General features: G+C 40.3%; 1 protein-coding gene across 13 annotated transcripts in view; it reads right to left on the minus strand.

The window, feature by feature from the left end:
• The window catches only part of LIMCH1 (LIM and calponin homology domains 1), a 312,143-nt gene that overhangs the window by 161,746 nt on the left and 124,802 nt on the right, over window positions 1–25,595 (minus strand). For all 13 annotated transcript variants that reach the window (XM_044767755.2, XM_044767751.2, XM_044767754.2 and 10 more), the window contains exon 3: window positions 6,956–7,025. In XM_044767755.2, the coding sequence (XP_044623690.1) occupies window positions 6,956–7,025 (70 nt within the window). The remainder of the gene's footprint in view (window positions 1–6,955; window positions 7,026–25,595) is intronic.

The raw sequence follows: 25,595 nt of genomic DNA on the forward strand, positions 1-25,595 counted from the left end.
GGTGGGGATCTAACAGGTGATGGTTATTATCATGGAAACTTACACCCCTGGCCTCTCTGCCTGCTCTGCCTCCTTCCCGGCCTAAAACGACAACTTTAACTGGAAGCAAAACAGAGGCAGAGGATAAAACTTGGACCAGCTTTTTCTGGGGAGGCCCATAAGATAAACTGTTGAAGGCAAGGTGAGTGCTCTAGAAATTCTAAAGGAAGTTGTAGAATATAAACCTAAATTATAAAACATTGATAAGGGTGAACTGAGGCATACAAGAGCTAATCTCCAGTTAGGATTTGTAGGAAACCACTCCTTGGCAGGTAGACACCCAAAACACCTGGGATTCAAATTTATTGCATTGTCATCTTCCTAAAATTATGAAGTTTGTATAAAGGCTTTTCACTCCTGCTACCCAGTTTTCAACAGTTTCTTATGTCTACCTTTTGTCCAATATTTTTAATCTTCTCGTAATGCGTAAATCTCTATTGCCTTTTCATCATTTCCCCTACTGTGACCTCCCTCAAACAATGAAACATCAACTGTTCTGGTATCAGTTTCATAAAATAAAGCAGATACTTTTTGAAAGCTTCCTAAAATCCAGAGTTTACGGAAACTTACATTTTTTATCCATTTCAGGAAGCTCAGCTCTAAGCATATTTGAAAACTTCTCTTTTGATTAAAGAAAAATACATCCTTTTTCTAAAGAATAAGTTTTTGAGTGGGTTAGAAGAACTAAACAGTAGGATAATTCTACCAGTTACATTCCTGCTGTATCCTACTGAACTTCAGCTAGAGTCAAATTTCCAGCATCCATTAGGCAAAGAGCCATTCCCTGAAATGAGCCCTTTCACAGAAGTTGGAAAGATATTTTGAAGGTATTGACCAAAAGGAAGAAAAAAAAGAGAGGAACTAAAAAATTAAGTCTTTTGCTTCCCCTTCTTTCTTACAAGAGGTAAAATAATCTGTCATTTACACATGTTCCATTTTCAACTGGGAACACTTGAGAGTGCCACAACCAAGGAGAAGGGTGGCCTGGGCTTGGAGTTCATGTCAGCTTTCACTATTTGTGTGATCTTGAGCAAATAATTCCCTTCATGGACCCACATGTCCTCATCTGTAAAATGAATATATCCAAGATGCCCTTCCAGCTGTAAGATGCTCTTTTTCTCAGATCACTTTTATCCTCGTGGATTCACACGCAAGATCAAGCAAATATTTCATGACTGCTCTAGGAAGGTTTAGCATCCGAGGGCAGAATCCCCAAATATCATCTATTTCCAATTATACTTCAAACGTGAACACACACACACACAACACACACAAACGGCTGTTACAATTAAAATCTGGGCAAGAAAAAGCTTAATCCCCAAATTCCTATTGTAAGCAAGGATTTCATATATTTGTGCCTCTTGCACAAAGTCTAATGTTTCTGAGATGAAACAATTTAGTTAGCATGATCTCTAATGACATTAAATCAAGTTTCAGGAAGTGGTTTGATTGTGCAATACTGACGAACTGGCAGACTCAAGGGCAGCGTTCTTAAAAGCCTTTGGTATGCCAAGACCTAAATTTGAGGTCTTTCTTTCTGGCAATAGCTAACAGTATCACTAACACCTAAAAAAGAATGCAAGCATCTGCAGGCAGTCACCACACGGCTTCATATGTCAGCAATCGTTACAGAAGAAACGCAGACCTAGATCCAGGGTCTTTGCATTCTTGCCAGGAAATGATTTTCAACTACTTTGTTTTAACACCTTCACCCCTGAATTCTTTGTAACCACATCTCAACTCAGGGGCTAAAATACACCTATTCATGCCTTTGTAAATCCACATGTGTTTATAATTTGGGATTGCTATGTGAAAACACACTTTTCTATTTATCTTCAAGTCAAGCAGCTGGGCCATCTTAATGGATTCTTCTCAACACCGCACCATTAAGACACACAGGCATGGGTTCCAGACACCCCCAGGCCACACTTCTCAGATCTCCATGGTCCCTGCTACTGAGGACTTCTTGATCAATAGATGGCCAGTAGCCTGTCAACCCCATGAAAAAGTACAAACCAACCTAGAAGTCTGTAGATGCTCTTGAGGAACTCTGCTCTTTCCTGATGTCACAAATATAGGAGGTAGAAAACGTCATGTGAAGAATACACTTACATAAAAGGCTGCATCTCCACTAACCCAAGATGGTCTCTGCTATCTTCAAGCCTACTTGCTTATCTGAGGTCCCCTCTACCCCCTCAAAAAAGACAAGAAAACTAATGTCTTTTAATCCCCAATTTTTTATATTGTAAATTTTCAAGATTACCAAAAAGTTGCAAGAATACTTCCATGACCACTGTATACCCTTTATCTAGATCCAACATTTTGCCACATTTTTCTTCCTTCCTTCCTTCTTCCCTTCCTTCCTCCCTTCCCTCCTTTCTCTCTCTCTCTCTCTCTCTCTCCATGTGTGTCTGTATAAAAGTATACACTATATGCACAGCCAACTTCTTGCTCAACAATTTGAGGATTAGTTGTACACATCATGACACTTCATCTCTAAATTCTCCAGCTTATATACCTCCTAACGTCAAGAGTACTCCCCTATATACATAACTATTTGGGACAAGATAGTTTTCACATGAAGGAAATTCAACACTGAGAGAATATCATTACCTAATGTTCAATCCACACTCAAATTTCTCCAATTGTCCCAATAACATCTATTAGAGTTGCTCTTTCCCAATCAAGGATCACACATTTGGCTGTCATATCTCTTTGGTCACTTTTCATCTGTAACAGTTTTCTAGCCTTTTGGGAATGGGGAAGTGTCTTTAATGACACTGTGTTAAAGAATGCAGGACAGCTGTATTACAGCATGTTCCTCAGTTTGGACTTGTCTGATTGTTCCCTCAGAATTGGATTTAGGCTAAATATTTTGGCAGACATTCTATCAAGGTGATGCTGTGACTTCTTAGTGTGTCACTAGAACACCTTACATCATTTGTACCCATTATAGGCATTAGTAAGTTTGATCATGGCCAATCAACTGCTTAAAGCTACAATGTCTTAACATGAATACTAAACCATTCACATATCTTTAGTTTCAAATTGCTAACAACAATTATTCAAAATCTTACTCCCCAAAGCATATTTCAACACAGCTGTCTTTCGTCTCCCTAATGTATTAACTCATTCCTCCCAAAGCAAGAGATGCTAACTATTCTAGAATAAAAGGTCATATGGATCATAAATGCTAAAGCTTCACAAAGGAGGTGGTTTTGTATTAAGTCTTGACAAATAAACAGGATTTTGTCAAGAAGAGTAGCAGGAGAGTATTATATTCCTAAGAAGTAGCATGAGAAGAGGCATTATACATGAGAGTAAATAATGTTTGAGGAACTGTGAGTTGACTATATAATCTAGGCAAGAGATGAGGAAAGCCTGCTCTTCACCTTGTCTAATGGCCAAGGAAATGCAGATAAGTAGACAGATTGGAGAAAGTTGCCAAAATTCCCTGATAGCTGAACTAGGGAAACTGTATGTCTATGATGCTTTTACTGACATTGGAAAATAGGCGGGCAGGAGTGGTCAATTAAGTATAATTTGAATATGTTAAGTTTGAGGTGCTGGTAGGACATCGGATGGAGCTGTCCAATAAACAAAACAAGAGGTCTGGAGTTCAGGAGAAAAAACTTGGAGAGAAATGATGATTTGGGTCAATGCTATAAAGAGCCGAAGTTATGAAGATAGACAAGAATATGAGCATAGAAAGGAAAGAGACAATAGATTTGAAGAGAGAACCCTGGAAGAACATTAGCAGAGTGGGGCGTGGGGAGAGAAGGGTGGCAGTTCTGTTTTTTGCCAGGACCCCAACTAGTGCACTGGTTTTTGGAACTGTTGATCCAAAGGTAACTGGAGGAGAGGAAAAGAGTTTGACTAGATTTGTAGATTGAGGAATCGTTAGTGAATGGGTTGTAATTATACTTGGAGAAGTATTTTTTGGACCAAAGATAATGCTGCTGTGTGTTTTTTCAATATCACAAGCAATTAACTCAATTCTGACACTATTTACCTGGAGATAGTGTCAGATCCCACAGGTTAAGGGCTTAGTCCCACAGACTGCCCCACTTCAGATGCCAATCACAAGTCCAGGTTGTCACCTGTGCTTCTCACCAACTGGCTATAAATCAGAGGTTTCCACAACCCCCCTTGGGTTTGATTAACTTGCTGGAGTGGCTCACAGAACTCAGTGAAACAGTCACTTATGTTTACTAGTTTATTATAATGGCTATTATAAAGGATAAAGATGAACAGCCAGATGAAAAGTACATAGAGCGAGGTGTGTGGGAAAAGACAGGGAGTTTCCATGCTCTTGAGGCACACTACTCTCCTCAAATCTCCATGGGTCCAGCAACCTGGAAGCCCTCCAACCCCGTCCTTTTGGGTTTTTATGGAGGCTTCATTACACAGGCATGATTGATTAAATGGAACTCAATCTCCAGCTCCCTCCTCCACCTGGAGGTTGAGGGGTAGGGCTGAAAGTTCCAACCCTCTAATCACCTGGTTGGTTTCCCTGGCAACCAGCCCCCAGCCTTGGGGCTTTCCAAAAGTCACTCACTAACATAAACTCGGGTGTGGTTGAAAGGGGCTTGTTATGAACAACAAGGCACTCCTTTACCCTTTACGGAACTGGATCTATTTCAGGAACCAATGAAAAAGACCAAATACTGTTACAAAGATGCTCCCATTGCTCATATTACTTAGGAAATTCCAAGGGTTTTAGGAGCTCTATACCAGAAATTTAAAGATCAAATATATATTTCTTATTATAAAACACAATATCATAATAATACATTGATAAAGAAGATGTAAGTGGGGCTGGCCCCGTGGCCGAGTGGTTAAGTTCGCGCTCTCCGCTGCAGGCGGCCCAGTGTTTCGTTAGTTCGAATCCTGGGCGCGGACATGGCACTGCTCATCAGACCACGCTGAGGCAGCGTCCCACATGCCACAACTAGAAGAATCCACAATGAAGAATACACAACTATGTACCGGGGGGCTTTGGGGAGAAAAAGGAAAAAATAAAAAATCTTTAAAAAAAAAAAAAGAAGATGTAAGTGATAAAGCATGAAGGTAAGTGGGGAAGTGATAGTTGGAAAAGGGCAAGAAAAAGGAAAAATGATGGAAAGGACAAAGTAGAAAGGAAATTCACATGAAAAAGGAAAGAGGAGGAATAAAAGTCAAGGATATAAAACGGAAGGAAAGCAACCAAGGCCCCCCCTTGTTTTCCTGAATCAAACTGCCTGCCTGCTCCAAAGTCAAGGAAATATTTAAAGAAGAATATTTGATCTATGATAAGAAATAATACAGAGGGCAATGCACATGTCCCAAACCCTTAATTTTACTAAAATTATTTCTGATTCACATTTTACATTAAGTTTTCAAAACCCTTCTCTCCTTAGGTTCTGGACTAGAGCTGCTTGCCTCTGTTCACAGGGATTTTACTGGGGCCTTTCTCTGCTTCATGCTTGCAAGTTTTGCTCCTGTAACATTAAATCCCAGAGCGCTGAGGTCAGGAGATGCCACAGGCTTGGGGCCAACAGATATTTGTCAGCATCGTTAAGACTATGGCATTAACATTTGGAAGAGATGGATTTAATAAAAAGTTTAAAAATAATATATGTATACATTACTATATACAAGGTATAATACACATACATAGATTACTTATTTTATAAAATTATTCTAATCAATTCCTTTCAAATTTACCTATCTCTTAACTTACTTGGCTACATGATTCTGACAAACAACTGAAAGGATTTTTAATGACTAATCACCAACTTACTACTAACCAGAATGGAAAATAAAATGCATCCACATAAATAATTTTTACAATTAAAAAAAATCTACTTGATTCCTTGCTGAAACCACGTACCTTATTACCATGACCCTCACAGTTCTCAAACACAGTTGATATTTTTTTGGTTACATCTAATTTCAATTTGTCATGGTGACATGGATAAGAAACCCTTTAACAACAATCAGTAAGGTCTACATAGGAGCCTGCCTAAACTCTTAACATTTTTCTAATTGTTTTCTGCAAAACCACATGCATTGAAGATTGTCACAATGCAAAGAGTGAGTGAGTTGTTACCAGGCCACATACATCCTCAGCCTTTGTGCACACGTGTGTGCATGCACATGCATGTCTGTGTGTGTGCGCACATGTACATGCCAAATTCCTTCCAGAACTAAGACATGTTTGTCTTCTTGGTCTTCCACCTTTTAGCCGTTTTTTTACACAAAAGGCAACATCAATTAAATAATTAAAATTAGTTGCCAAGAATTATGAAACATATCAATGCATGAAAAATATTCCTGCTTCTGACTACGTTAACATGTGTGTTTTATCTGTTTTAGTTGGGTCGGTTCAGAAGCGCAAGGGCTTTGCTTAAACAATTCTCCAGATGATATTAGGACCACCTTTAGTGTCCATTATGTCTTTAGAAGAGTTGGCCTACAAATGTGGTATTTAAACACAAGTAGCTTTTTAAGATTGAAAACAGCAATTTATCACGAAAGTGCTGCTTGTTAATCATAAAATTCTTTCTTTCTACCTCCTCTCCCTTCCATTCCAGGGGAATACAGCAAAAAAATGAAATGAGAAGACCATAATTATAATCACATTCCTCCCCTGGGGTCAACCTAATTATCAGCCTCTCACCCCAAAACAAATTTACCTCTTTAAGAATAAAGGTCCTTATCACTCATGGGAAAAATACAAACAAAGATTAAGATGCCATTTAGGCATAACTGCAATCTTTCATTTTTAAGTGACCTCTCAGTTTAATGGATTCAATGCGTTCTCATTCAAGTGGAATATATATTGCAGGAGAGAACTGTAATAAATGGCACTGTCATGACCCTTAGGTTAGAGAGAGGGAATATTGGAAAATAAATCTCAATTCTGGATACTCACCAATCCTGCAATGGGGGTAGGCAATCTATTGATCTTTTTAACAAGTCCTGGCTTTATAGCATTCAGCAACCTGTCATGAAAAAGGCAGAATGTCAAGTGAGACACAAAGCAAGATGGATCACACAAATCACCTTTATCCGGGGCTACAGTTAAATTGCTGAATAGGAAAAGCAGTGAATTTAAATCATGTAGTAAATCTCAATAATCTACAAGCCTTCATGCACACAAGTGAAGAGCTCTGCCAACATCAAGTTTGTCCATGGCAGGTAAAGTTTTAGAACTTGAAAATGCTGAGAGAGAAGAAAGGATGGAGACTGTAAGGGGCTTCAAGGGAAAGGACAAAGATGTGAGCTGGATCGAGGTTGGGAGGGAACTGTCTAGGACTGCAGCCAGGTATTACCACACCGGCAATGGACTTGTTCCCAATTCTCCTGGCCAAGGCAGGCGTCTCTCCAGGGATGCGTTAAGTTCAGAGACCAACATCTATCTTTACAAATAATTTGCCAAGACTAATTCTGCCCCTAGACCCTCTTGCTCTTTGAGGAGAGTGGCTCGTTAAATGTGGTTGAGCTTCACTTAAGAAAAGGAAGAATATGTTTAGCAAGAGGTTAACCAATCATGTCCTGAAGATTTTAAACAAGGTTGACCACAATTCCCTAGGTACAAAAGATATGTCAGCAAAACATTTTTGGGGTAAATGTTGAAATCACGTAAAAATGGTAATACAAGCAAGGGAATGCAAGAGAAACAACTATAGCTGCTTGTCTTCAGGAAAGGTCAGTTCAGAGCGAAAAGAAACAAGAAAGGCAATGTGCAAAACTGAAATAGGGCTGACATCAGGGTGACATGGTGGGATGTAGCATCTGCACACCAGGTTATTCACAAAGGAATAATTGAAGGTAAGGGGTTATACAATGGAAGCATTTATTCCCACGTTCAGGAATTAGAGGAGAGGCAATCAGGCAACTTATCTTAGGGTACAATGCAAAGAGAAACTTAGGGCAGGAGTTTATTATAACTCAACCCATGGGCCAAATTTGGCCCAGTGTTTGTTTGTGTGAATAAAGTTTTACTGGAACACAGATACATCCATTCATTTACATATCGTCTACTGCTGCTTTTGTGCTACGACAGCAGACCTGAATAATTATGACACATATGGCCCACAAAGCATGTAATTTTCACTATTTGGCCCTTTACAGAAAAAGTTTGCCAGTTTGCCAACCATGATATAATTAATGCAATCTAAGATCATAGTAAATTCTGAAGAAGCTATGCTTGATAGATGTCTACAAATCAGTAACAAAAAATTCTCTGAAATATTTTAATAATTAGTCTTGAATTCAGCCTATATTTGACTGTGACACCACTATGTATTAACATATTTTAAAAATGTCCCTATAGTGGTTATGACAGGTAGGATATTCTGTTTTCGCACCAAGGATTAATTGCCTATTCTTGGTAACTTTTATTGCAATTCCAACATGCTGTCACCAAAAGGGAACACCCGGGGTGACACGTGCCTACTTTTTAGCCCACCAAGAGCCAAGATGGCGCTGTTTTCATAAAACCACTTAGTTTTAACCATGAATTTAACCTTTTTAAAGACGTGCTTCTTCATAACTTATTTTGGAATTATTGGTCTTTCAAGTTGGAAGGCAACTTGTTCACTCATCTCGTTTTATAGTTTAGAAAATTGAGGCCTGATGATGAGGAAAGAGTAACTTCCCCAGAGCCGATTAGTGACACAGTTAGGCCTAGCACCCAAGTTTCCTGGATCAGCACACTGTCTTTTGTCAGGGTTAACATCTCATATCTTGTGGTTTAAAATAAACAAATACGATGTCTCCAAAGCAGTTTTTAAATGTGTGAAATTCTTAAGATAACATTACTTTTCTCACTAGTTCTTAATGATGTCATTTTAAACTGGACTTTTAAATAGTATTCATGAACGGTTGTTGGAGAAGGTTATCAAGAGGACATGACCACTGGTTGACCTGCAAACTGGACTTGAGCAATCAGAAGCTCCCCACCCCTCCCCTGTGCTTGGAATGTACATTCTGCCCACTGTTCCCATAGCTGGAGCCCTTTCAAGGATGGAGCCTGGAAAGAGTAATGTGTTCCTGAGACCATCTGGACAGTATATGTGACTGAACCCAGTATAGGCCTCCATATAAACTTCTCAGACTCTGGTGGGTGGGGGTGGAGATGTACTCATCTTGTGGCCACCCAAGACAAGCCTTGTAAGTAAGTTCTCTTGCTTATTAAACCTACCATCTGGAATGGTCAGTCTCTTTCTTCAGTCTCTCCCTGCCCTCTGTGTACTGGGGCCAGGTTTGAATTTCACCCTGGGAACTCCAAAGGTTGCAAACCAACAACAGTGTTGACAATTCAAAAAGATACGCATGCAGTAAAACGTAAGTCTGGCTGTTACCCCCATCCCACAGGGCCCCAGACTCTTCCCTGAAGGTAACCTTAAAACTTTCCCAAGAAAACGTATAAAGATGCATGAAATTAAAAAAAAAAAAGATGTAGCATGTAATATGCACTGTCCCTACACCTTATTTTTCCACTTAAAAATGTATCTTGGAGGTTGAACAATTTAGCCTGGAGAGTGTGCCTTAAACCATGTGGACCTATGTCCTTTTTAATACCTGTGGACTACAGACTGATATGGAGTTGGCACGGGGCTGAGAGCATTGGCTCTGGAATTCAACTGACTGAATCCAAAGCCAAGCTCAGCCACACACTAGGGGTGTTTCTTCGGGCAAGTCCATTAACTTCAGTTTCCTCAGATGTCATACAGAAATATAGTGGTAGCAATTGTACAGGTGTCAATGAGACTTAAATATGACCAAAAATGCAAGAAGCTAGCACAGAGCCTGGTGCACGGTAAGTTTTTTATAAATATTTCTCCATATTTGTGTGTGAGTATTTATACTAATTGAATTCATAGCATTTTAGATCAAACACTTTTAGAATTTTCTAATGAAATAAAATACCATTGCTGTCAGATCCCCAAGCTTTGTTGCTAATTAGCCAAAGTAGAAAAAAATAATAAACACCCTACAAAAACATTCATAAATTTAAAATCCTCTTTTAGAGGCAGCTTTTTTGTCTTCTATATCTAAAAATTGTATTAATATTTTTTTTAAATATTTTATTTTTCCTTTTTCTCCCCAAAGCCCCCCCAGTACATAGTTGTATATTTTTAGTTGTTAGTCCTTCTAGTTGTGGCATGTGGGATGCCGCCTCAGTATGGCCTGATGAGCAGTGCCATGTCCGTGCCCAGGATCAGAACACGCGAAACCCTGGGCGGCCGAAGCAGAGAGCACGAACTTCACCACTTGGCCACAGGGCCGGCCCCTAAAAATTGTATTAATATTTTTAGTAGTCACGGATCCACCAACTCCTCTTTGATATACATTTAGATCCTTAAACAGTCTTAAATATTTCATTATATTCATCCTTTGTGGAATTATACTTATATGGCAGAAATCTTTCCTGTCACATGACATTGTAAAAAAAAACAAACACAAGCACTATAATACTAGACCTTAATTAAAAGAGCAATCAGGAGCTGGCCTCATGGCCGAGTGGTTAAGTTTGCACGTTCCACTTCCACAGCCCAGGGTTTCACCGGTTCAGATCCTGGGCGCAGACATAGTACCACTTATCAGGCCATGCTGAGGCGGGGTCCCACATGCCACAACTAGAAGAACCCACAACTAAAATATGCAACTAAGTACTGGGGGGATTTGGGGAGAAAAAGCAGAAAAAAAAAGGAAGAAGATTGGCAACAGTTGTTAGCTCAGGTGCCAATCTTCAAAAAAGAACAACCAAAAAAAACTATGATATCTGTCAAAATGTTTAACCACAAATTAAAAAATAAAAAGCCAAAGTGCTCTTAAATATTTGAAATATTTTCAAAACCAGGCAGCTGCATTTTTTTCATATAAACATTGCCCCAGGTCCATACACAGTTTACAGTACACAACAATAAAAGACAACATTGAATTCACATTGCAGAAATGCCCAACATCTGCTTACCTTGTATTTTGCACTAAACTGACGACATTTTTTGTATATTTTAGGAATCAGATAAGTAGTTCAACAATAGGCTATGAGCAAGAGTCCAGGATATTCACTTGTAATTTTATTATAAACAACTGTTGCCCTCCTATGTAAATTAAAATATAAATATTTTCAATGAATACTTATTGATGACTATTGATTGCATTAAAGTGATGATGATGATGATATTTTATATTTACGAACTTTCTGAGATGCACTGTCCCCCAAATGTCCTTGTCCTGTAAAGAAGGGTCACGTATTCATTCCACCATTTTTATAGAAGAAAAGACTGAGCCCCAAACAGATGTGAAGACTTCCCCAGACACATGCACAGCAAGTTCAGGGCTCAGCTGGGGGAGCCTTCTCGTCTTAAGCCAGTCATTTTATATCGCAACTTGATGCTTTAGAAAGTCCAGCTTCAGTACATGTCATCAAAGCACAACTTTAGAAAGAAGCCAAAAAACATAGAAAACAAACAAAAACCAAAAACCCAAACAAACATTATATAAATACAATGGGAGAATATCAACACTAGGTGGGAATAAAAGGAAAGTGGAAGAAGGTGTCTGCTGGGAGATGGTCAAGTCTAAGAAACGTCAGATCCAAGTTTCATCTATGGATGAAATACAACATCATCACAAGGAATTCCAGAGAAAAGGAGGCTGTCATTCACTTGCTGGCAACTCCCCACTCAGCAGAACCCCACAGCCATTTCCTACTGTGGTCTGTGATCCCCAAAACCTATAGCTAGAAGAAAAATTTGCCCTTTCCATCTGGTAACAGATTACCTTTGTCCTCATCTAAAGACATTTCTGGGAGATTGGCATAATTCTACACAACAAAAAAATTAAACATTCATACCATTCCGTGTCTTCTACATTAAATATACCCACAAATACAGACAAAAATAAAGATACAAAATATCAAAGACATGAGAGCTAATTAAGAAGAACTACTTTTCAGAGATATATTTATGCAGCAATTATTTATCAAGTGTCTGCTGCACGTTGTGCACTACTCCAGGCCCAGGGAAGGCTGTAGTGAACAAGACAAGTGGAGGCTCTGCTCTAGGAACTTATCATCTTGGTACAGAGGAGCCTGCGGGGCAATGAGAGGAACAGAAAATAAACAAGTAAATAAATGAGAAGAAAATTTCAGATAGCACAGGCACTGGGAAGACGAGCATAGCAACAGGCCACGTGGGTGGTACTTTAATCGAGTGATAGAAGATTGCTCTGGGGAGCAAATATTTGAGAAAAAAATGGAATGGTATCAAGGCTACTAACCAAGGAGAAATTGAAGACAAGACTTCCAAGCAGACTGAACAATTAATAGAAACGCCTGGAGGCAGAAGTGGGCTTAGTATATTCAAGGGTCAATGTAGCCAAGCAGAGTAAACAGAAGGAGGAGACATATGATATGAGAGCTAAGGGGTAAACAACATCCAGGCCCAGGGAAGGTGTCTAGATTTTTTTCTGAGTACAATGTGCTTAGAAGTACAACAGATTTTTAAGATGGAGACTGAGACGATCTGATTTATAATTTTAAAACATCATCAAAGCAAGTAGTATAAAAATAAATTTAGGTGGGCCAGCCCGGTGGCGCAGCGCTTAAGTGTGTGTGTTCCGCTTTGGCGGCCTGGGGTTTGCTGGTTTGGATCCCAGGTGGGGACGTGGCACTGCTTGGCGAGCCATGCTGTGGCAGGCATCCCACATATAAAATAGAGGAAGATGGGCACGGATGTTAGCTCAGGGCCAGTCTTCCTCAGCAAAAAGCGGAGGATTGGTAGCAGTTAGCTCAAGGCTAATCTTCCTCAAAAAAATAAATAAAGACAAAAAAATAAAAATAAGAAATAAATTTATGACTATATGTATACAAAAAAGGTTTGCTTATTGAAAATCATGGATATCAGATAGACAACAAAACATCACAAATAACTTACAACACTCAGCTCAGTGAAGAGGAAGGTGCAGTGATTTTGGAGTAAGTAGTTTAGGTTTTAACAGGTAAATCCAACTGCATTAGCTATGAGCTACTGGGAAGCCACTTGATCAGAATTTCAGTTTTCCTTTTAATAAAATGGCGATTTTGAAAACCTCACCTTCCATCTAGGATTATGGTGAGGAGCCAACAGGACAATGTGTGTTTCTAGCATTTGGTAAATGGAAACTTGCTTATGCACACTCATTTAGTATCCTGAGCATGTTCCTTTGTGCTAAGTAAGTGCAAATTATTTTAGTTTCAACTTTTCCATTAGCCAGCTGCCAAAGACTAAAATAAATTTACTTATTTTCTTTTCCTGGCTACCTTTGGATAAAAATCTCACATAAATGAATCAAGTTAACATGTGTGTATAGCTTGCCTAATATATATATCAGTGAGAAATGACTAGAAACAGGAAGAAAAGTTATGATCTTGGATAATCCTCAATTATGAAAAAAGTTAATGATGTTGAAGGTAAGCAAAAATACATATGTTTCTCATATGACAGAATTTAAATGGTGTCTACTAAACTCTTATATTCTAAATCTAAAACATACTGTGACCTACTTCAAGTGAGCCTATTCTGTATGTTCTTTTATGTACTCAACAAATATCTATCAAGCTTGCATGATATTCTGGCCCAAAACTAAGTAAGGGGGATACAAAGGAAGACAGGGCAGACCCCAGGTCTCTCCCTCATGGGGCATGCTCAGTAACAGATTTAAAACCTACAGGAAGACCAGAACTGTGCACATATGTGGTCCATTTTCACACCACCTAATGCATGGCTATCTTGAGTTTTTGAGAAGGTGAATTAAAGACATGCTTTGCACACATTCTATGGAGTACAGTTTTTAAAAGATTAAAGATTAGATCCCTTAAAGAAACAATTGTTGAGACACCCAGGAATGATGTTGATGTTCTGATTCAACCACAGGCTATATTTTATAAGTCTTTGTAACACTTAATATCCAGCTTGTGGTGGTAGCCTTTCAATCACTGTTTAATGGTTATAAAATACAAACTGAAAAAATTTGTTTCAAGGCGTAAAACACTGAGAATACTGCTACAAAGGATACATTATAAGACCATCCAAACATTAGGAATCACACCAATAAGCAGTTTATTTGTTATTGGACTATAATAGAAACAAAAGGTAAAATTTTAAAAGGACCACAAAATTCAGCTTACTTTACAAGTCATTCAATTCAGAAATTCAAGTCTAATAATTACCCTAGAGTTTGGGCGACAGCAGAGAAGCTAACTAGACCTGGAACATAGGGTTGGGAAATTCATGGGAAATCATTTTATTCTTTGCAACAAGAGATTACATCACCATCTCACTTAGCTTGGTTTATACAGCTGCAATAGGCAACTATGATCATAAAATTACCTACTTTGTGTCCCTTTTAATTTGGCTCAATAGTGTTTCTCTACGTGATTTCCTTGATCACTTTCCGGGTTTGACTATGTACCCTGGACGAAAGTGTATGCACTTTCATTTAATCTAACATGGCAACTGTTTTTGAACCTAAGCATGAGATCAATTTAACCTTGACCATTAACCTGTTACAGATGTCATTTCTAAAGCTTTCTTTTTAGAGTTGCCTTGGCAAAAGCAGGAAAGTTAATTAGGGGGCCAGGCCCGGGCCCAGTGGTTGGGTTCGTGCGCTCCGTTTCGGCGGCCCAGGGTTTGCCAGTTCAGATCCTGGGCATGGACATGGCACCGCTCATCAGGCCATGCTGAGGCAGCAGAGCCAGAAGGACCTACAACTAGAATATACAGCTATGTATTGGGGGGGTTTGGGGGAGAATAAGAAGAAGAAAAAAAGAAGATTGGCAACAGATGTTAGCTCAGATGCCAATCTTTAAAAAAAAACTTAATAAACCTTCTGAGGTCAAGAAAAATTGACTAAAATATGGGTAAAAGTGAAACCTGAACCAAAGGGGAGTCTTATGTGAACAAAATAGTGATGGAATGCAAATTATCATCATTAATATCTACCAAACGTCTGTGGGGTGCTATGCATTGTCAAAAATGTGTGAAGTATAGGTCTGCTTAAGCCACTTGCCTTGAACATACCTAAAGAAGGGATCATAAGAGCTTTAGGTCTTTGTAGACTTAAAATGCCAAGAAATTGAGCTTGACTGTGAATTCTAGGGCTCGGCAGTGCTGTTATTATTCTAACACAGCTCCTGTTGCAGAGGCTGCTCACCAAACTCGTCTCCTTTCCCTCCTGGGCACACAGCTAGGCTATATTTCCCAGCCTCCTTTGCAATTTTCATACCACCTAATGTACGGCCATCTTGAATTTTTGAGAAGGTGAATTAAAGATATACAGAGCTACAGATATACAGAGTTCTGGCCAATGGAGTGTGGGCAGAGTAATATCTATCATACCCAGGCCTACCCATGAAACCTCGCCCAAGCAATTCTCCATTCTCTCTCTCTTCTCCCATTTACTAGTTAGATGTGAAGTCATGTGTTGAGGATGGAGTCTCTATTAGCTGGGGTCCCTGAACAACTGCCTGGAGCAGAGACATCTCCACCCTTAGTTACTGCCAAAATTGGGTTATGAGAGGGTGAGAAGTACATTTCCACTGTTTTAAACCACTGAGAGTGAGGAGTTTAGTAGTTCCAGCACCCAGCTTGACTTTATTACAGCTCTCCAGGAGGTCTTCTTCCAACAAAAAGGGACCCTACTTTGCCAACAAGTACCCAAGAAAATCCTGTCCTAAAATGCAAAATTAAATACCTGGGCACATCCCTTCCCCTGGGTCTTGCTGGGAAGGCAGTAGGACACTTGTAAACAAATGTCCTTGGATTCCTTTTGACTCATTTCAATCTCTCTCGCAATCCAACCGTTGCATGACCATTCTCACTATTTGGAAATTACAGAACTGTTGGATTAGAAGAGGCCTAAAAATCAGTAAAATAATCTAGATAAGGAAACTATCACCAGGTACATATCTGAGGTCGGTTCCTAAGTGGTAGTGTTAGGATTACAAACTCGGGTTTCTATACTTGAGAAGAGGGCTTTCCTATGATGCTTTACTTCTTGCATTTCATTAACTAATCTCCAGCCATCAGTCTCTGCCATCTTGATCAATCTGCTCTCTGACCCAAACTGACTCCATCTAAACCCTGACTTTAGTTATGCTGCTTGCCTCCTCCAGTGACTTTCAGGCTTCTGAGTGCCCACAGGATGCCCTCCAAATGCCCTCAACAGGCAATCAAGCTCCTTCACCCCCAAACTGCCTTTCCCACCATGCCTCCCACTCCGGGTCCTCCCTGCTTCTTGTGTTTGGTGCACAAGTTTAAGATGACACATGCGATCAATGAACCATGAAAGTTGGCAATATATGAATAGAATTTAGCATAACCAAATAAAATGGAGACTAAAGTTATTCTGACACAGGCAATGATATGTGTAATCATCATTGTGCTAGGTAGTAATTATGTATAAATGATTATAATTAGTATTTCTTTTTGCACAGCTAAAACCCGGTCTTGCTGGGTTTACTGTCAGGAAGGTGGGAGAAAACTTGGAATGTGAAATTGCTGTGATGCGGCTCTGAAAGCTTCTATTTCCAAACTTAAGTCAGATAAGCAGCCAGCTCCTTGCTCTCCATGTTCCTTCAGCAAGAAGTGCTCAGAACCAAGAATTCCAGGATTAGGACCCATAAAATTCCAAGAATAATAGGAGTCTCCAGAGACAGAAAGATCTGGGTTCAAATCCCAAAGCTGCAACTCACTGGGCAAGTTATTTAAGTATTTAACATCTATGAGTCTCAGTTTCCTCCTCTGTAAAATGGGGACAATAATACCTATTAGTCATGGCATGAGAGTGTGAAATAGTGCATGTAATACACTTGGCACAGGCCTGGTGTATATTATGCACTTCCTAATTGGTGGTCATTATTATCATATCTTCCCCTCTAAGCAGGTTTCAACCCCAGCCCTGCCCACAGGGGGAAATCTGATATGTCAACTATTGGCTCACTTCTCCCAAGCAGCCTGCCTGTGGCTAAAGCTAGGTTGGGAGTTGGGAGAGATGAAAGGACAGAGTGAGGGAATGAGATAATGTTACTCGCTTTGGACGGCAGGCCTAAATGCGCATAGTCTCTAAAGCTGCAAATGGGAAGGAAGGAAGGGAGGATGCCAATAAAGCTAAGGCAGTAAGAAGCTCCAAGGACGGTCTCAGCTACAATGTCCAAGTCCAAGTCCTTCCAAGTCCTCTGGCCCTGCTTGCTCACCTAAGTCAAGGCTGCTGTCTCCCCACTTCACTTGCCATCCTGAGGGTGATGAAGAAAAGCCAAGAGCTGAGGAGGCTCTTTGTTATCCTAGAAAGTGGGGGGTCAGCTCCGAATGTGGCTAGTTAGAATTCTGAATCGATTTCCTATTCACTCCACATTTTGTTATCGAACACCCCACACCAGATTCCGAGCTTGGTCCAGACCCTCTCAGGGGCTGAGTTCTACAGTGAGACTGATACTAACTCAGATGTGGAAGGAGTTCCCTAAAACTTTGAGAAGAACATTAGTTCTATGGGGAAATAACTTCCAAGTCCTAAATGAGTGACTTGGAAAAGAACTTCGGAAACATAGGATGTACAAAGTAAGGTGGTCAACTAAGGAGGGACATAGGAAAACAAACGTAGGAAGCAATTCTGCTTCCCCTTGGGAAGCATGGCATTTTATTCAAATATCTGTGTTTGGTGCACAGCAGAAAGTAATCAAAAGTCTCCACTGCCAACAGATGTAATTTCCTAAAAAAGCAACCTAATCCCATTGCTCCTCTGTATAGAGACAATGCTGGCTGCCTCTTGCTCGTTGGATGCTGTTGAAAGTCCTTACATGCTATTTAAGGTCTTTTACAAACTGACCTGATACCTACTTTCATCTCCAGTCTGCCCCATTTCATCCTAGGCTTGAGCCACAATTCCTTCCCTGAGCATGCAAAGACCCTTCACAATGCTGAGCACTTTCACACAGCTTGCTGCTTCCTCTGTCTGACTTACCTTTCCCATAGGCTTTCCACCACCCCTTTGTGGCCTAGCAAACTCTTACTCATCCTTCAAACCCCAGCTTAAATGTTACCTCCTCTCTGAACCATTTCTTAGGTAGAGATTGCATCTCCCACCTCTAGGTCCCAACACTCTTTGTCTTCCCTATTTATTACATATCACAGAAACTGTCCAACTTTCCCACCAAGCAAAGGATTAGTCCTCTCTATAACCCCAGCTCTACTGTAAGGGCCAATCCTTGGTAGGGCCTCAATTTGTGTTTGCTGAATAAATTGATAATGAAACGAGCAACAATTGCAAAGTCCGGGGAAAGCCCAAAACATCAGTTTTGAAACTGCAGTGGACTTTAGGTCCATTAACAATTTTGCAGCTGTTGTTGTTGTGGATTACATCTGAACTACTTTCTCAGCACCAAGACTAAAGTTGAGTTCAAACAACCATACCATACAAGGATTATGTGACAGGATTCTAGTTCATTCCCACCAATTACTGTTACTTCATTAAGTTATTTTGGTCTATGGGACAGGGGGTTGGAAAGGAATGAGTGGAATCACCCTGTTCCTCTCTACAGGACAGTTGAGAGCTAGATGGCCCCAAAGAAGGCATTAAAGTTTCTGGGTTCTTCTTTTGGATGTACCATGGGACACATAAACAGGAAAGGGGCTGGGGGAGGGGATACCATGGCCCTTCCCCCAGGCAGCACACAAAATTCTACTTTATGTGCCTGTAGCAGGAATACAAAATGAACTCTTAGTCAGAAGAATAGAGAATGTGTCCTTGAGGCCAGACGCTCTGGCAGGGAAGGAGTCAGACTACAAGGAAAGCCTTTTCATCTGTGGTGGAAAAGGAGCTTTATGTGAAGAAAATCTGCAGTATTTAAGAAATGAAGTCTCCTCATTTCCCCATTCCATTGCCTTTCTCTGTCTAATGTTATGTTTTCTGATATTAATAAACACGCCTTTGATTTTAGTTTTGTAGTCTTCTTTAACTCTTTTTGCAAGTAGGTGGAATATAAATACAATCAATCTATAGCACATTCTCTTCAATGAAGTTTAAAATACTGACAGGACACTACAATATGATATTAGTACCTCTAGAAATGCACTAAGTGACATTTGGAATGAGTCTTCAAGAGGGCATTTTAAATATCTTGACATAAAATTTTAAATTCTGTAGTATACGTGTGTTTTAACATCTTGAGATATAATTCACATATGATTCACCCACTGAAAATGTAGAATCCAATTTTTTTGTGTAAATTCACAACATTACACAACCACCACTGCAAATTAATTTTAGTTTTCCTTTTCCCTAAAAGAAACCACACACCCATTAGCTTTAAATCCCCATGCCATCATATAAGAGTACTTTAATATATTCTAGATACAAGTCCCTTCTCAGATATATAGTTTGCTAAGGTCATCCATATTTTCTCCCATTCTGTGAGACCCATTTTGAGTTAATACAACATGGTTTTAATACACATTTACTAATTAGTTATAAACACTGTTAATTTTTGAGTAGACTCCCTTCTCCCCAAATTTCTCCCATTCTCCCAAAATTTATTACATTCCTGTCATGTGCTGGCATCATTAGGCATGGAAAGATGAGTGAGTCACTGTCATTACATCAAGGAATTTATAATCTAATAGAAAGTTAAAACATACAACCTCATGAGTAGTGCCACGTGAGAGACAAATTACTTGCTCTAGGCAAAACCAGAATGCTTTTCAAACCAGAAACAAGAGAGAGAGCACCTGAAGTCAGAGTCATCATCTCAACCCCAGGATGTATGGCTGCCACCACCATGGGCACTAAGAGGAGGAAGGAAATAGTGAATTCAGGCTGCAGCCAGGAGGACACCTTAGTGGAGGAAAAGGTGCCCAATGAGTGGATTTAGGATTTAAGGAGCTGGAAATGAACAGGGAAGTGCGCACCCCAAGTGGCTGGAATGAAATGTAGCAAAGAGATGGAGTGGGGAAGCACAAAGAGAATCACAGGAACAATCACAATTCTCTGTGGCCACTGCAAAGGGATGGTTCAGAGAAGTCAAATAGAAGCATTGCCCCCAGACCGTGAGGGACACCAGGGTCTAGGCAAAGGAACTCGGATCGTGTCCTGTCTTGTGGGAAGGGATATGGGGCACAAGGAAGCCAGGTTTGGGAACTTAGCCTCGTGGCAGAGTCTACAGTGGCGTAAGGAAAAGCAGGCACTAATCACTAAGCCATAAAGTCTCAACTTTCTATTTGTCTTTTCATTCACTTTCTTCTTCCCCTTAATGTAGAGAGGGAAGTCTATTTCTGCATAGCTAACTTTTAAAAAAAATCATTTATAAACTGGGTCCTTGGTGGGCTATTTAAGAAAAGGTCCTCTCCTGTGGATAGTCAAAGGAAACATTTAGAATGACACACTCGAGGTAGGAATTTTGCACACTTCATTGAGGGAAGCCAGCCCACCCAGTCTGACAGCCCAGTAGACACAATCAAAAAACAGATTATTAAGGAAATACAATTAGGGAGCTACTAAATCCTCTCAAACGTAAGCAAAGCCTAATCCAGCATGTAACCCCCAGGCAGGCAGTGGGATAGGCCAGTTTCTCCTCCACCACACAAGAAGCCCATAAAAACATTTCTAGTAACAGGTTTAGTTAAGTCAATTGATCATTCCAATAAGTGTGTAATAAATTTGTTCAGGAGGAAAGAGATTAAGCCTGTGATTTAAGTGAGCAGAAGTTTAATATTTATTAAGGTACAGATGATAGGGTGAAGGAAATCACCGCATTTTGAGGGAAGTAGTTCCTGAATGATATTACACTAAAATAATTTTCAAACATTTTCTGGAAGCATCAAAACAAATTTTATAATTGCCCTACTTGGTCTAGGTCATGTGAAACTATGCATTAAGAAAAAAGAAGTGATGAAGTGACAAGGATTACATATTTTTAAATGGACAAAATATTGGCAAAGATAGATGAGCTTGATAATGTTTCAAATGCACAATGTACAAATGCACACAAGAGTCCCCCTCCACCCCCAGGGACTCTTGTAATCGATGCTACAGCACAGTTTGAATGGGAACAGCAACACCCCCCACGCACACTGTGCTAAGAGTCCCTCTTTTGAACAGGAACAGGAACCAAGGTCTGTTTATTTGGTGAGGATTCAAGAAAAGACAACACTGGTAGTCCATTTTGCTCGTCACGAATCCTACAAATTCACCTTCCATGTTCTTCATCTGTGTTCATCTTTCCTAACAGAAGGCTGTTGAGGATACTCAGTTCTTGCCTAAGTCTCTACCTACGTCAGGCCAATCTTCAAACAAAAAGCAGCTTTTCACTGGAGATCTTTAAAAAAAGAGTGGGTTGAAATGTCCTCACTTGAACTTAAAAGCTTAATGAGTCTTGGTGCCAAAGAGCTAGAGACGGGCCAAGTCAGTGAGGCCAATTGTGATTTGGCAGAAGGACAAGGGACAACCCTACACAGAAGGCCTATCAAATTCTTAACAGCCTGCGAAGGCCAAGATCGGTAAGGGCAAAAGAACCCAAGTTGCTGAGATTTGAGTGAGCATCTGGGTTAAAGAAAGAGCTCTAGACGGAGTTCAAAGATACACTGTGCTCTACCACCTTGGGTCTCCATCCAGTATCTGCAAAGTGGGGTGGGAAGATCTGATCCAGGATGTTCACCCATCACAGTTGCTGAAAGGATTAAATAAGAGATGGGCCTGTGCCATAAAAAAAGACAGTCTCATCCCATTCACAACAACATGGATGGACCTTGAGGATATTACATTAAGTGAAATAAGCCAGACAAAGACAAACACCATATGATTTCACTTATATGTGGAAGATAAACTAACACAGGGACAAAGACAACAGTTTAGTGGTTTACCAGAGGGGAAGGGGATTGGGGTGTGGGCACAGGGGGTGAAGGGGCACATTTACATAGTGACTGACAAATAATAATGTACAACTGAAACTTCACAATGTTATAAACTATTATGAACTCCACAAAATAAAAGTAATAGCCAAAAAAATAAAAGAAATTTTAAAAAATAAATTTAAAAAAAAAAAGAGATGGGTCTGTGAATACTGATCCAAGCAATGGTCATTAGACGACACCAGTCTGGAATCGCCAACAACTGGGGTGACCACACATACATACATACATACATACATACATACAGTTAGCCAAGGATAGTCCCAGATGTGATTTGTTGTTCCAGCATCTCAGCTGGTTAACACCCCCTTACACATTCAAAAGTGTCTTGTTTGAATGACACATTATATGGTCACTCTGCTAATAAGCCATTGGGTCAGGCTAATCTCATTCCTTTTTCAATAGCTGAGGAAAATAGTGCATGTGTAGTTTATATTAGAAAAGGTCTCTAACAATAGCCTATTGAAATGATGCAAAGGTATGAGCCAGACCTAAAACAATTGGGTGGAATCACGATCAGTTGACTGGCAGTTCCCAGGCTATTAATTGACAATGGCCTCCAGCGTCTCCCTCTCCTTTTCTGAGGGCTTGCTCTAGCTGACCTGTGCTGGTGCCATGCAATACAGGTGACCTCCAGCTTCTTAAAAGTCTCCCTAGCTCCCTTGGTTTCCATGACACTGCACTTCCTGGGTTTCCTTCCATCTCTCTGAGAGCCCCTTCGTGAGCTTCTCTTTCTCTCACCCCTGACCCAGGGTAGAGACGTCCTCAAACTGAGACCTTGTTGTGCTACTCTTTTTTGCTGTGATCTTTTCCTCAGAGAGATTGTCATATATCAGAGATTAACCTTGATGTCCAATAATGGCTGGCAAATCCAATCTGAGTAAGTTAAATCCATTGTCTTACCCCAGTTTTAGGCCCTTGTCCTCAACAGCCAAAATAACTCTCCTCCTGGGTGGACTGTCTGTATCCCAAACTTATCCTGCCCGAACTGAAATCTTCACCATTCCCAACAAATAGAGGACCTTTTCCAGCTTGCATAAAGGGTCCCGCTCCACTCGTCATTAACAACTGAAACTCTGAAGTGACTTTTCAGTCCTTTCTTTCATTCATCTATACCCTATATCCTCCCAAGTCCTGTTGATTTCTTCAAATTTCTTCTCATTTCCATTGCTCTCAAGATCAAACCCAAAACTCCTTCTACAGTTTACAAGGCTCTGTGCAATGCCTGCCTACTTCTCCTCTTCATCCACCCTCACCTCATACCATTGTCCCCTGTGTTTTCTACATTTTGGCCAAATAAGTCTCCTTGAAATTCCTCAAATACATAGAGCTTCTATCTTAGAGATCACAAACGTTATTCTTTCAGCTAGAACACGTTTCCTCCCTACCTCCGTCTCCCTTCCCTCTTTTCTGGCTAACTTCTACTCTTCATTCAGGTTTCCACCTAAATGTCACTTCCTCAAGGGGACCTAAGGTTTATACCCCATATGGAGTCGGGATTTAGATTCCAGATCCAATCAGGGTGCCCCTGTTACATGATTTTATTGCACAGGGTACTAGTCTTTATAGTAACTTAACGCACTTGTAAGTGAGTTCTTAAAAAGGTTAGTCTAAGGAAAGAAGAGAAGCCCTCCCTGCTGTCAGGCAGATCTCCGCTCTGTATGCCACACACAGCATACTCCTTCCTGCCTCAAAACCTTTCCTCCTGCTCTTGTCTCTGTACAGGGTCCCTTCTCTTTCCCTCAGCCTATTCTCATCTTAAGTAAAATTCACTTGATGTAACACCTCCCCCATAACTGTCTCCCAAACTACAACAATCTCCCTTTAATTAACTTCTTATTAAATCTTGGGGATTAAATCTTGGTTACTTTTGCATTTACTCAAATACACTGGTTTACACTGTAACAATTGCTTTGTGTGTGTATTCAATCTCCAAGCACATTATAAAACTCTTGAAGATCATGGATCAAGCCTCACATTCCCCTTTTATGCCCCTCGGTGCCTAATTTGGGGCTGTGCAGAGCAAGGTCGATAGCCAATGAGTCCCCCATGTGACAAAATGTCACCATGCAAAGCCACGCCATCAACTCCCAATCTGTCCTAGAAGACTTGTACATATCTGTGGCACACCACATCTCATGCTGAAATCAGGACAAGAATCCAACACAAGCCCTCCTTCTTAGAACAAGCAGTTCATTCATCAGCGATGTGATATAAACAAGTGTTTGCCAACAGATGTCTTATCTTTAGAAAATTATTTCAGCAACATAGGAACTGAGACAAAAATCCACTAAGACATTCTTTGTTGGTCACTTATTTGGAGACGAACATACTCAGACTTTGCATTCCATGAAAATGTGTCTGCAAAACAAAACCCATAAGTTCACCTCTACGACTCCTAAGAAGACAGAGCTGTAACGGGGGGTCTCATACAAAAAGAATGCAGATACTTCCATCCTCTGATACTTCCATCTCCTAGTCTTCAGGGATGAGTTCCTTCTTTATGTTAAATTGTTTGTGTGTGTGTGTGAAGGAGAGGGAGGAGAAAAAGGGGAGGGAAAGAGAGAAGACAGGATAATATTGATGCTGACAGCTAAGATTGGGAGGAAGTCAAGGCCACTGATGATTAGGTAGCCTAAAGAACTCTTACTACTGGTCTCAGTTTATTCAATAGGTGTTTGTAACAGATGTATTATGTGCCAGACCAGTGTCCAGTAAGGGAAATCCAAAGAGAAATAGACAAGATCTTCAAGAAGCTTTTGATGTGGTACAGGAAGCAGACGTGGGACAAAGCGGTGGAGCCCTGTGGTAAGTGCCAGCATGGAGGTGGTACAGGTGCTTAGAAGCCAGAGAGGAACCACTAATTCTGCCTGGAGGGTTCTGGAACAGCTTCCCAGAGAAAGAAACCACAACAGACTGGAGGGAGCGGGAGGAGATGACGTCATCACAGAGGTCAAGGTTACTATTTTCAAAACAATCACTCCAGGCCTCAAGCTCTGCCAGCCAAAGCTCATTATTCACAGATGATCAAGTTTGTAAGGGACCCAAATGTTCATGCCCAGTTTTTGATCACAGGCTAGGCAAGAGAAGCTAGAAAGTAAAATCCAATTCGTTCATCCTGTAGCTTGTTGGCAGCCCTGGGGAGAGAGCTGACGGGCGCACAGTGACACAGAGTTGCATTGACTATGTCATATTCATAATTGACTTTGGGCCTATTTCCAACAATAATAATGAGAACAGCTAGTGATCCAGAGTGCCAACCAAGCCCCAGACACTGCTGAGCGCTTTACAGTATGCTTTCGCTGGAAGCTCTCGGGGGCCTTCTGAGGGAGTAATTTCCCCATTTCATAGACAAAGGGAGAAAAGTTAACATGTAAGTGCCTGCTAAGTTCCAAGCATGAAACAAAAAGTCTTATATGTATTATCAATTCATTTACTCCTCAGAACAATGCTATGAGTTAGGTACAATTATATCTGTTTTTATAGATGAGGAAATTGAGGCTCAGGGAGGTTAGGTAACTGGACTAAAGGCATACAGGAGGCAAATCTAAGGATTCGGACTGTCTACTAGGTTGAACCATATGAAATCACATTACCTGACTGTGTTTGGTCTACTAATAC

This window comes from Equus asinus, chromosome 3 (assembly GCF_041296235.1).
Source record: "Equus asinus isolate D_3611 breed Donkey chromosome 3, EquAss-T2T_v2, whole genome shotgun sequence".
NCBI lineage: Eukaryota > Metazoa > Chordata > Mammalia > Perissodactyla > Equidae > Equus > Equus asinus.